Source organism: Chinchilla lanigera, unplaced genomic scaffold (assembly GCF_000276665.1).
Source record: "Chinchilla lanigera isolate Chin_1 unplaced genomic scaffold, ChiLan1.0 scaffold00067, whole genome shotgun sequence".
NCBI classification, from domain to species: Eukaryota; Metazoa; Chordata; class Mammalia; order Rodentia; family Chinchillidae; genus Chinchilla; species Chinchilla lanigera.
In genome coordinates, this window is record NW_004955468.1 from 2955322 (window position 1) to 2968033 (window position 12712).

At 58.7% G+C, this 12712-nt stretch overlaps 1 protein-coding gene across 1 annotated transcript; it reads left to right on the top strand.

The window, feature by feature from the left end:
- Positions 1 to 1834: 1834 nt before the first annotated feature.
- On the top strand, positions 1835 to 12357 carry Lrp3 (low density lipoprotein receptor-related protein 3; the record flags this gene model as incomplete). The annotated part of the gene is given in 6 exon segments (XM_013522476.1): positions 1835 to 1882; positions 7841 to 7979; positions 9334 to 9548; positions 9943 to 11059; positions 11309 to 11441; positions 11702 to 12357. Coding segments are annotated over 6 exon segments (2237 nt in total), but the record flags the coding sequence as incomplete, so codon positions are not given.
- Positions 12358 to 12712: the final 355 nt, after the last annotated feature.

Below are 12712 nucleotides of genomic sequence, written 5' to 3' on the forward strand. Positions count from 1 at the left end.
GCCGCGGTCTGCCCTCGCCGTCCTGCGGCCGGGCCTTCCCAAAGCCCGCACGGCGATGGCCCCCGCAGGGAGGCTGCGGGGAACGCAGGGCCGCGGCACCCCGGCCTGCCGGGGCCTTAGGCCTGGGAGAGCGACTGCAGCGGCTGGCGCCCGGGAAGAGCGGCGCGCGGGCGGCGAAGCGCGTAGGAGGCAGGGGCCCGCCAGCGGCGAGGTTGGCACGGGCGGCGTCCGGTCCCGCCCGCCCACCTGCGCTCAGCCTGGGGATCCGGGCCTCGGGAGCTCGAGACAAAGGCCCGGCCTGCTGCCCTTTAAAGAAGGAACCGTTTCCTGCCTGGATTTGGAGCGGGGGTGGGTGCTCGCAGAAGAAAGATGGGGAGGAGGCAGCGCGAAAATGACTCATTTTCCCTTTTGTGTCTTCTGAGATTCAGCGGGTGGGCCTGCTCAGCGCCGGGTGGGGTGTTTGGGGAGGGCCCGGGACCTGTCCACGCCTGGCACCTGGGCAGGAGGGCTCCTTCCTTGCCCAGGAGTTTCTCTGTCCACTTTTCCATTGCCCGTGTGGGGATGAAGGGAAGGAACGAGTTAAACCCTCAACCCACATGGCTTCTTTATTTACCTTGTTGAAGGAGGGAGGCTCTTAGAAGAGCTGGGGGTCATTAGGGGACAGCCTGTGATGTCACCGTTGAGGGCTCTGAGACCTCATAGGTTTGCTGAAGCCAGTGCAATGACTGAGTGAAAAGAACCCCATCGTTTTTAAGCTCTATTCTCCACAGCCCCCTAAGAAGCAGCGGGCTCTGAGGCTGGGGGAAGGTCCCTGTCCCAGCTGTGTGAGCAGATCCAAATAAGAGACTACCCCGAGTGCCACCCTCCAGCCTGGTGGGGTTGTGGGCTCCCGGTTCTGAGCTACTGTGTTCTTGGTGAGCAGGGCAGACAGACCAGCCCTCTGTGCCCAGGAGATGTGGGTGCTGTGGTTCTGGGTGTGCTGACTGACGCCAGTTGCCCCTCGTTCTCCAGGAGGGGACTGATGCCTCCAAAGAGGCTCCTTTGGCATCCTTGATAGGGAAAGAAGGGTCCACTGGACCACAGAAAGTTGTTTGTCCTCTACTCTGTATTCTCTTTCTGGGCCTGGATCCCTAAACAGAGCTGTAGATGGAAGCAAAAGACCCCACAACAGGGTGTGGTGACACATATCTATAATCCCAGCGCTCTGGAAAGCTGAGCAAGGATGACTGCAATTTCTAGCCCAGCCTGGGCAATTTAGTGATTTATAAGACCCTGTCTCAAAATAGAAAAAAAAAAAAAAAAAAAGGCTGAGGAGGTAACTTAGTGCAAAGGTCGTGGGTTCAGTTTCCAGTACCAGAGAAAAAAGGTAGAGAGGATAATCGGAACTTTTCCCTCTCCCTCGCTGGCTGTTGGGGGCACTAGGCGAGTGGCAAAGTCTCTTGGAAGGAGCAAACCCTTGAGAGCGATAGGAGCCCTCTGGACAGGCAGGACCTCACCTGGGGCTGAGCCAGAGCCCTTCCAGGATGGGTGGCTCCAAGATGGACAGGAAACCCCTGAACTCCAGGGCAGGGGTGATGTGAGGTGGCGTGATGTGGCCATGGACAGGCTTTGGCTATGGGTGTGCTGAGATGGGACTTGAGACCCTCTGGAGTCCTCATCTCTGTCCACTGCAGGCAGCAGGACCAGTGATGGGAGGGAAAGTCTGGTAGCTCTCTGAGCCTCACCCATGAAGGGCCTTGAGTTCAACTGCGTTGTCCTGTCCCCTGCCCCACAAGGCAATCTCCTGGAACCCGGGGAGCCACCGTCCCCTACTGACTGCCTCTGTCTCCCACAGTGAATCTCTTTCTCACCGGGAGGCTCAGCAGCGCAGTTCCTGCCTTTGGTAAGTAAGCCCCTTCCTCCTCTCCTCTTGGCCCTTCTGGGTTAGTGACCTCTGAGGATGGCCTTCAGGATCTGGCTCTGCCCTCTACTCAACTGGCTTCTTGTTGGGAAAACTAGTGTCTGCATCATAAAAGAGTTATTTGGCTTTGGATAAGCTTAAGCTTCCTCAGCCTCTTTTCTCTTCTGCAACGTGGCTAAAATACCAGGCTCCACCTCATTAGGATCCAGTGAATCAATGAAGTAAGATGCTCAGCTTGCTACCTGGGACATGATGGTTTAATGCCCCTGGTGATCTACCGGGGCCCTGCACAATTGCCAGATTGTGCCTCCTGTACGCTGTGGGGTTCCTGAGAACCCTGCGATGCCCGCCTGTGTTAAAATAACACCTGGGATTTAATTTACAGAGGTAGGATTGAGTGACGGCATGGAGAGGGTAATACCATTGAGAGAAGAGTTTATGACTTTTCTTAATAGAATGGGACACATCATGCCATGCAGGCCATGGAGGAGCTATTAGGTTTAGCCAGGCAGGAGCAGGAGTGAGGGAAAGGTGGAGGCCAGAGCCTTTATTGGGGTGTCCACAGGAAAATCAAGGCAGGGCAGAATGAGTACTTAGGACTGATTAGTTTGAATGGGTCTGAGGGCTATAAGATGGGCTCTAGCTGTCTGTACCCAGGCCTGGGAAGTTCAGGTGGGGAGAGGGGAGCAGATCATTGGCTTGGTGTATGAGCATTATACAGAAGGTCAGGAGGGCACAGCCTTGGATTGGCCGCTTTGCACATAAAAGGTGAGTTCTAGAGAGCTAATTTGCAGGACAGAGGTAGACTTTAGCTGGTAGGGCACTTGGGACGTTATAAAGCACAGCGAGGACTCGGTGCCAGCCTCCTTGTCAAAGTGGGCTGCTTGTCACAGTGGGCTGGCCATCTGATGGCCATCTTTGGGCTTTGACATGATGCTCAGCACAGCTGAAGCTGTCAGGAATAGGGGAGATGGCCCAGAAGATTGATCTCCCACTGCTGAGGAGCTGCTGGGGGTTGAAGAATGCATAGGTCCAGGCTGCATGGCCCTCATTGCCACCAAGAGATTTCTGAGAAGGGACGCTATGGGACACCTAGTAACACCAGGACACCTGTTCTATGATTGATACACCCTGACAAACTCCACCATCTCTTGCTAATGCGGTCCATATATAGCCGTCCTCAGCAAACTCTAAAAAGTAAGCACGAGTGTTTGCATAACAGTGCTGGGTCAAGGTGTCGTCAGGGAGTATGTGTGGTCCCCAGTTTGGGGACCATGGACTGTTTTTTGTGTACTGTACTGCATGGTGGGGCAGGAGCTGCCGGGGGATTCTGCTCAGAGGCTGACTGGCTGCAGAAACCCAGAGGCTGACTCAAGTATAGGACCAGAGGTTTTGTCATAGGTGTTGTTGCTAGGCTGTGGTCCTAGCAACTGGGTATGTGTGTGAAAGAGGATGGAGCCCAGGGTCCGCAGAGCCTGGACTCCTTGCTAACTAACCTTAAAGACTCAGCCTCTGTCCCCCTCTTGATAGTCTCTGCACCCGAGCAATGTGCTCTGTGCAGCCCGGCCTCCTCTGCTGAGCTGGGTTGGCCCAGGGCCCTGTTTGATGTCCTAGCCCCAGAGGACAGCCCAGTTTCCCATCTCAGTGTCCAGGAATTGATTGGCCCAGCCTGGGGCTGGTATCTGTGGGAGAAGGGGGAAAAATGGGGTCACAACTTAGAAAGGTGGTGGGTGGACACGTTGCCCTGAGCATATATGTCACATGCATGTTCCCCAAGTATAGGAAAGTGATACTTCAGGGACAAGGTCACTCATGTAGCCTGGGAGAGAGAAGGACACCCATTCAGGTCTTCATGGGTGGCTGTTCTTAGCTGCCGAGATCTCAGGGCCTGGCAGGGTCCATGATGCCCAACTTCAGGGGCTGTCATTGTCGCATTTGTGCCCATGCACAGCACCCTTGGTGTCATGAGCAACATGCACAACCTGGACGGTGATGGGTGGTATTGTGGGGCCCTGGGTCTCCTGGAATCCAGCTTTGATCCCTCAAGAATTGCTGATCAGCTTCTGGCGGCATGGAGTACCTCCTCCCCACCATGGCTCCACGACTCTGCCTTTCCAGGGCTTTCTCTGCAATTCCTCCTGTGAAAGAGCCTGAATCAGGAGCTGTTCCCCCAGCTTCTTCTCCCTGGACCACCTGGAGACCTCACAGATTTTCGCCAGCTCTTTCCCAGTGTCAGGCACCACCTCCCTCGGCCTTCAGGGAGACCCCAAGGTGTGAGCTGGCCAGGGCTTGTGCTGTCCTCTCCGCTCAGCCGACAACGTCCCCAAGGGCACTGGGTGGGACTCCTGATTCCCTGTCCTCAGGTTACACCAGGCCGGTTGTCCAGATTATGGACTGCCTCTGGAAACTAGATCTGCAAATTATGCTTCCTCAGGCCTTGTTCTTGTCTTCTCAGGAGTATGTGACAACTGTTTGGACCAGGAAGGGAGGACACTGCCCGTAAAAATGCCCGGTCATCTCTTTCCCACTTGAGTAGGCCACCGAAGACCAAGGCAGACTTCTGCCAATGTGAAAGCAGGTCCCCCCCAGCTGATGCTCAGAGACCTCGCTGATTGCCCCTACATCCCCCAAATCCCTCTTCTGCATGACTCCTACCCAAACACAGTTTCCCCACAAATCCCTCTCCTGCATCAGAGACCCCCTAAACACAGTCCTCCTCCAGGCCCCTCTCTGTATCAGTATCCCTGAAACGCACAGTTGTCCCATCTCTCCTGTGCTCACCCCTCCTTTCCTGTCCTATCACCCCCTCCTTTCCTACGGGTTCCTGGAGAGTCCTCTGCCTCCCCACTCCCCCACCACCTTGAGATCACGGATTTCCTCAGATCTCTCAGCCATCCCTCTGACACAGGCAACTTGCACGCTGGCTTCATTTTATGGCTGGACAAGCTGAGGCCCAGGGCAGAATGGGGTGCCTGGCATTGTGGGCCTAGGATTGGATTCATGAGCCTTATCCCTGTCTGGGCCTGGGCTCTGGAGTAGAGCACTAGGCTGGGGGTGAGGCTCCTGTCACAGAGAGCGGGGGCGCTGACTGGCTGAACTGGGGCCATCCTCCAGGCCCATGGTCAAGCGGCATCCAGTCAGCCCAGGACACAGCTCCCAGCTCCTGGAACAGCCCTCGGCCGGCCTCCTGCTCCGCTTTCCCTCTGGGTGAGGCTGGGCCAGCAGCTACAGAGCCTGGTCTCTGCAGAGCCTGGTCTCCTGGCCCCCTTTGGAGAAGAGCAGACACTTAACTAAGGGCCAGTGCCCTTGAGGCACCTGATGTGGGAATTGCTGGGGCAGTGTTGGCTGGCCTCAGTGCTTTGTGGAGGGGCAGAGCTGAGCTGGCAGTGGTGCAAGCATCTGGAGTGACAGGCCTCTCACTCCCTGAACAGGTGGCTGGACACAGGGGCAGGGGAGAGAAGTCTTCTGGTTGGGCAGGTGGGCTGGAAGAGCAAGGTGGCCAGTGATACCTGAGGGAGGGCCTGCGGCCATTATGGGTCATGCACCTGATCTTTGCCACTGCCCAGATAAGATGGGCAGGGCTGTGTCCATCCTCTAGGGAAGGCCTGAGGCAAGAGTAGTCCTTTCCTTGCGGCTGAGGGCACAGATGACCCAAAACTGGTCGCTACCCTCACCAACTCTGGGCCCTGACTGAGGCCCGGTTCTTGGTTTAACATAAGCTTTAAGACTTAGTGTGTCCCCAGCTTCGGTATACTCCTGGCCTCGGTGGCCCTTCCTTCCAGGGACTCTCTTGTCCTGCACTCTCAGGAAGGAGAAACCTCCCTGAGGATTCCCAGTCAGCACTTGGGTCTCTGAGGTGGCCACAGAGGTGGCCTCACCCACCAGCGGGAGCCAGGCTGGAGCCAGGGGCATGTGACATGTGTGGGTTGGAGCCCGCTCTGTCCTAGGGCTGGAAGTGGGGCTCATTGCTTTCATTTTGGAGGCTACTTCCCAGGGTCACCTGTGAGGCTCAGGTACAGAAGTACTGGCTTGCACCTCCCTGAGCTGGGACTGCTGAGGCTGTGACAGTGACCTGATGGTGGCCAACCTTGCTTTAGGGCCAAGGGTGGCATCTAGCTTTTTGATGTTCTTGGGAGTGGTCAGTGGGGGTGGCCAACTAGCAGTTAGCAGTGTTGGATAACCCAGACCCCAAGGTCATGGCCAGCCCCCAGAAGAGGGGCACCTGTGAGCCATACTCACTGGGCACCAGCCATGGGTCAGGCACTGTGCACGCTGCTGCGGACAGGGTGTTGGACTAGAGCACTGCTGCACTGCCGTCCTGTAGGAGCCTGCCGTCTAACAATCTGGGCACACAGAGGCTGGGAAGGACAGGAGGAGGATGGCATGGAAACCCCACTGGGGGTGGCTTGCAGAGGCTTTCCCAAGAGGGCACACTGAGCCTGAGGGCTGAAGCGAAGCAGGAGTCAGAGTGGCACAGGAGGGCAAAGGGCGCACCCACCTGGGCTCTGCAGGAGCAAAGTCTCCCTCCCATGTAAGGGACCATGGGGACTTGGGAGGCGAGGGAGTTAGAGGAGGGATGAGGTGGGCGCAGTGGGTGGGCACTTTGTGTGCTTGTTTTAAAAGCACAGTGGCTGCTAGAGGGCTTTCCTGTCTTCTGCCACTGCTATTTGGGGTCCCTGAGAGTTTTGCTGAGAGCCAGAGAAATGCAGCTTCTGGGTCCACAGCGCAAAGTGCCCACTGTGGAAGGGGAGAAGGTGATGTCACTGGGCCTGGGGAAAAGGGTCATCATCTGGCTCCCTGGGCCTCAGTTTCTCCATCTGTAAAATAGGCTGTGTGTTCAAAATGGGCCAGATCAGATAAAGCAGCCGGTGCAGGCTCGAAGGAGCTGTGGGAGCAGTGCAGAAACGCACAGGGGCCACTGCGTGGCCCTGGGGACACCGGGGTGGCCCCTTCAAGCTGGGTGGGCTGAGCTGGGAAGCACAGGGTGTGGATAATGGGCTGGGTGGAAACCAGTGGCTTGGTGGGGCTCCTTGCCTGCTCTGGCTGACAGAATGCTGTGTTCTCGCCCCCGCCACATCACACAGCTGACACTCCACAAGTGCTTGTGGGTGTAGGGCCAGCAGTGAGAGACTGAGCCTGCCAGAGGACCGGGGTGATTCTGCCACCCGTTGGTTGTGTGGTCCTGGGCAAGTCATTTACCTTCTCTGAGCCTCAGTTTCTTCATCTGGTTCCAGCAGCCATCTCCAGTGCTTTCCCACCTACATCAGGATAAAACCCCAGTTCCACATGAGGTGTCTCAGCCCCAGCCTGCACTTCCAGCCACTTTTGGACCTTGCCACCTCCCTCAAGGCCTGTTGCATAATCTTCACTTGAGCAGGGGTTTCATATGAAGTCTATCTGCACCCATGGGTTCCATAGGCAGGGCTTTTCCCAGGCTTACTCAGCATGCCTATTACTTTTGCTTGGTGCATAGTAGGTGCTCAGTAAATAGATTTTGGGTCACAAATCCCCTGTCCTCCTGGGGCTGAGATCTGCATTTGGTGGGTTGCAGGCAGAGCAGGCAGGAACCGTAATGAGATGGCCTAGCAGGCCTAGTAGGCCTAGGGTACAGAAGGCCCTGAGGCCGTGGTGTTGCAGCTTGGTGGTGCTGGTCACCATGGGAATTGCTGGTGGCTCACTCTTAGGTCTGCTAGAGATGAGGGGGCACATGCATAGAATGGGGACCACACTGCCCTGAGTTCAAGGGACTCTTCCCTGACATCCCTGTATACACTATTTCCATGCAATCTCTTGCTCCGATCATGGCCACCCTTGGCTACACTTGATCTCGCCATGGAGGAAGCCTGTGGTCAAACCATGGGGTCAGGCAGTGCCCCCCTCCCCCAACCTGCTTCCCACCTAAAGCGGGGGCACGCGTTTCTCAGCCTCCTCTCTTAACAGCTGCCTGCAGCGGGAAGCTGGAGCAGCACACAGAACGGCGTGGTGTCATCTACAGCCCGGCCTGGCCCCTCAACTACCCACCAGGCACCAACTGCAGCTGGTACATCCAGGGGGACCGCGGGGACATGATCACCATCAGGTAAAGGGGCCTGCGGGTGTCAGGGGAATCCATGTGAGACCACATGTGCTGGGTGAGTGAGCATATATGCGTGTCTAGTGGTTGTGGAGGGTGCTCGTATAGGTATGCACAGGTTTGTATGTGCATGTGTGCGTGAGAACATGTATGCTTGCACAAGCCTATGCTTGAATAGCCATAAAGGGCACATGGGTGAGCACACGTCTGTGGAGGTGCAGAGGGCCTGGGCGAGAGCAGATGTCTGAGGATACATGTGACTGTGTAGGAGCTATAAACGTGGGTGCATGAGCCTCCCCAGCTGCCCGGGTCTCCATGGCTGGGAGTCCTGAGGTGGAGCTCTTCCTGTTCTGAGCCTCCTTCCTGGGGTCTAAGGAAGGGAGTCCTGGGAACTAGCAGGCATAGTCTGGCCATGTCAGATGTCCTCTGTCCTGCAAGGGAGGCTTATGGCCAAGCTCACACAGAGCCTATATCAGAGTTCTCCCAAGGGGACTCAGGGGGTCTCCACAGGGACAGGGCTCAGGCTGGAGCCTCTGGCTGTAGTGCCGTGCAGAGGGAAATGACACGAGGCAGCCAGGGTGGGCAGTGGGAGGCTGGAGGCCCTGCCGGCGATGGTCATGGGGACAGCTGGCTAGGGTTCCATCTGCTGTAGTTCTCCTAGATGCCCAAGTCCAGAAGCCTGCTAGGCCCAGTCACTCCATAGCTCCAAAGGCCATGGATGTGGTTTGGGGGCACAGCCCAGTGCTAGAGTGCTTGCCTAGCATGAGTGAGGCCCAGGGTTCTATCCCCAGCACTGCAAAACAAATGAAAAACCAAAGAACGTGGGTGTGATAGGCACGAGCAGGAGCTGTCCTGGTTTCTGTGCCTTGGTTTCTCTGTGGCCACAGGGCCATGGTTCTGGGATGGGGGACCAGGGCTAGTGTTTGTAGGTGACTGTCACTCAGCTGCAGTTCTGAGGGCATAGCCTCACCTTCAGTGCCCATACTTGGGAGCTTGTGCTGGGTCTGTCCCAGCTGACCTAGTGTGGGAGGGATCTGGGCACTTGGGGAAATGTGTTGGGGGCTCCTGACATTCCCCCCTCTGGCTTTGGGTTGAGGGCGCTGTGTGTGCCGATGGAGGGGAAGAGAGAACTGCGGCAGAGCTAAGTGTGATGGTTACTGTCCATGGATGTCCTGACTCTTCATGGTGCTGCCCTTGGACTCTCTGGGAGTGGAGGAATCAGGCATCATGGGAGACATGTAACAGGGGTGGTAGGTGAAGGCAGGGCTGACCGTCCTTGCCACGAGCTCTGGCCTGGCCAACCTCTGCTTGTCCTGGGCGGCCTGCTCACCCCTTTCCATGGTCCTCTCTGCCCCTGCAGTTTCCGTAACTTTGATGTGGAGGAGTCCCACCAGTGCTCCCTGGATTGGCTCCTGCTTGGCCCTGCAGCCCCGCCTCGCCAGGAAGCCTTCCGGCTCTGCGGCTCTGCCATCCCTCCCGCCTTCATCTCTGCCCGTGACCACGTCTGGATCTTCTTCCACTCAGATGCCTCCAGCTCTGGCCAGGCCCAGGGCTTCCGCCTCTCCTACATCCGAGGTGATACTGGTTGCAGGGCAGGGCAGGGACATCATGGAGCTCTCAGTACATGGGCTTCCATCCAGGGCAGCACTGTTCATGGCCCCTTGCTTCCCCTGACCAACCCTGTCAATCTTAAGATGAGGGTGGGGCTTTCAAGCTGCTGCCTCCTCACATCACTGATCCCCTTCACAGGTTGGCTAGAAGGGGAACTCACAAACCTATGGTCAGGTCAGGGACTGAGCCCACCCTGGCATCTTAGGAGTCTCTGCCTGTTGTCAGCTGGCCCTTCCTCTTCCTGGGCCCTGCAGAGGCCCAGCTGAGATGCTGACCTGCCCACTCCTGGCCCCAGGTCTTGGTGCTGGAGGGGGGTCTTCTCTCCTCTGACTGCCTCCTGCTACCCATTTGCCCACAGGGAAGCTGGGCCAAGTGTCCTGCCAGGCAGATGAGTTCCGCTGTGACAACGGCAAGTGTCTGCCGGGCCCATGGCAGTGCAACACTGTGGATGAGTGTGGAGATGGCTCTGATGAAGGCAACTGTTCAGCGCCCGCCTCTGAGCCACCGGGCAGCCTGTGCCCCGGGGGTACCTTCCCCTGCAGCGGGGCACGCTCCACGCGCTGTCTGCCGGTGGAGCGGCGCTGTGATGGCACCCAGGACTGTGGTGATGGCTCTGATGAGGCTGGCTGCCCTGACCTGGCGTGTGGCCGGCGGCTGGGCAGCTTCTATGGCTCCTTTGCTTCCCCGGACCTGTTTGGTGCCGCCCGAGGGCCCTCGGACCTTCACTGCACGTGGCTGGTGGACACGCAGGATCCTCGGCGCGTGCTGCTGCAGCTGGAGCTACGGCTGGGTTACGACGACTACGTGCAGGTGTATGAGGGCTTGGGTGAGCGTGGGGACCGCCTGCTGCAGACGCTGTCCTACCGCAGCAATCACCGGCCAGTTAGCCTCGAGGCCGCGCAGGGCCGCCTCACCGTGGCCTACCATGCCCGTGCCCGCAGCGCCGGCCACGGCTTCAACGCCACCTACCAGGTGAAGGGCTACTGCCTCCCCTGGGAGCAGCCATGTGGGAGCAGCAGTGAAGGGGACAGTGGTGGCTCGGGGGACCAGGGCTGCTTCTCAGAGCCACAGCGCTGCGATGGTTGGTGGCACTGCGCCAGCGGCCGGGATGAGCAGGGCTGCCCTGCCTGCCCGCCTGACCAGTACCCCTGTGAGGGCGGCAGTGGCCTGTGCTACGCACCCGCTGACCGCTGCAACAACCAGAAAAGCTGCCCTGATGGTGCTGATGAGAAGAACTGCTTCTCCTGCCAGCCTGGCACCTTCCACTGTGGCACCAACCTGTGCATCTTTGAGACGTGGCGCTGTGACGGCCAGGAGGACTGCCAGGACGGCAGCGATGAGCACGGCTGCCTGGCCGCCGTGCCCCGCAAGGTCATCACCGCTGCACTCATCGGCAGCCTGGTGTGTGGCCTGCTGCTGGTCATCGCCCTGGGCTGTGCCTTCAAGCTCTACTCCCTGCGCACGCAGGAGTACAGGTGGGTACTGCGTCGTGGCTGGGAGGCCTCAGGCCCAGCGTTTCCTTGAGAAAGGCCACAGGCTCTGTGTGCTCAGCTGTGGGTTTGCAGGTGGAGGCTTGGGCCATCCACCTGGGGACAGCTCTGGTGCAGGCAGGTCTAGGTGACTCTCGGTGTTTGGGTAGACAGTGGGGTTCCTCAAGTCCTGTTGCTGTGGTGTGGCAAGTCCCAGCCAACCCCGTCAACTTTCCTTCTGCCCACTGCCTCCAGGGCCTTTGAGACCCAGATGACACGCCTAGAGGCCGAGTTTGTGCGGCGGGAGGCGCCCCCATCCTATGGCCAGCTTATCGCACAGGGCCTCATTCCGCCTGTGGAGGACTTTCCTGTCTACAGTGCATCCCAGGTGAGCCCAGGAAGACACCCAGACAGCACCCAAGAGCAGGAGGCAGAGGGGCCAGGTGGGATTGCATGTGGGCTAGGCTGGTTCGGGAGTCAAACCAGCCTAGGTGAGGGAAAGGTGAGGTCTGGGCAGGCTGATCGGGGGGCCATAGTCAGGTGGAGAGGCACCAATTGGTCTCATGGGGCCTCAGGTCCCTTGGGGGTATGCTGACCTCTGCCCCTGAGTAGCTTGGCCACCCCCTTAGCTGTGGCTCCATCCTCCAGGCCTCCGTGCTGCAGAACCTTCGCACAGCCATGCGACGACAGATGAGGCGACATGCCTCCCGCCGGGGCCCCTCCCGCCGCAGGCTCGGCCGTCTCTGGAACCGGCTGTTTCACCGGCCACGGGCACCCCGAGGCCAGATACCACTGCTGACTGCTGCGCGCACCTCACAGACAGTGCTGGGAGATGGGCTTCTCCAGCCTGGGCCAGGGGCCACGCCAGACCCCTCAGCCCCCCACACGGACACAGGCAGCCCCAGAGCACCTGGGGATGGGCCTCCCAGTGCCCCTGGCCGTGCACCAGAGGTGGGACCTTCAATGCCCTTGCCCTCAGGCCTGCAGGACCCAGAGTACAGGGTTGTGGACAGGGACAGAAAAGCCTGCAGGGACCCTCTGGTGGACAGCCTGGCCACTGTGGACACAGCTCCTGACTCTTGCTCCGCCCAGGAACCCCAGCCCCAGGCTCCCACAGCCAGCAGCACTCAAGGCCCCAACTCAGCAGAGCCGCTGGGGGTCTGCCGGAGCCCCCTGCCACCCTGTTCCCCAATGTTGGAGGCCAGCGACGATGAGGCCCTGCTGGTCTGCTGACCCACAGGACACGCTGGTGACTGCCACCGCCCCGCTTTGTAACCAGGGAATACACAGTTGTTTCTACCCTGCCTCTGCGTCCTTTCTTACAGAGAGAGGCCAGCCCACGGCCGCAGGGGAGGAGCCTGGCCCTCAGCCAGCAGCGGTATCAGCATACCGCACCCCTGGGTGCACATGGCCGGCGGGGCATGCAGGGGGCTGACTGGAGTGATGAGCACGTCTTTGGGTCCCCCTGTACACAAACATCTTGGGGTTTTACTCCTAAGCCCTCTCCAGCTCCAGTGTGGGAGTCTATTTCCAGGAAAGTGGGTGGGGAGGACAGGGCTGCGTGGAGTGTTTTGTGTGGCTTCTTGCTTCATTCACCCCATGGTGGCACCAGCTGCCTCACCCCTCCCTGCCTGTGCCAGGAGCTATAGTGAGGAGGCA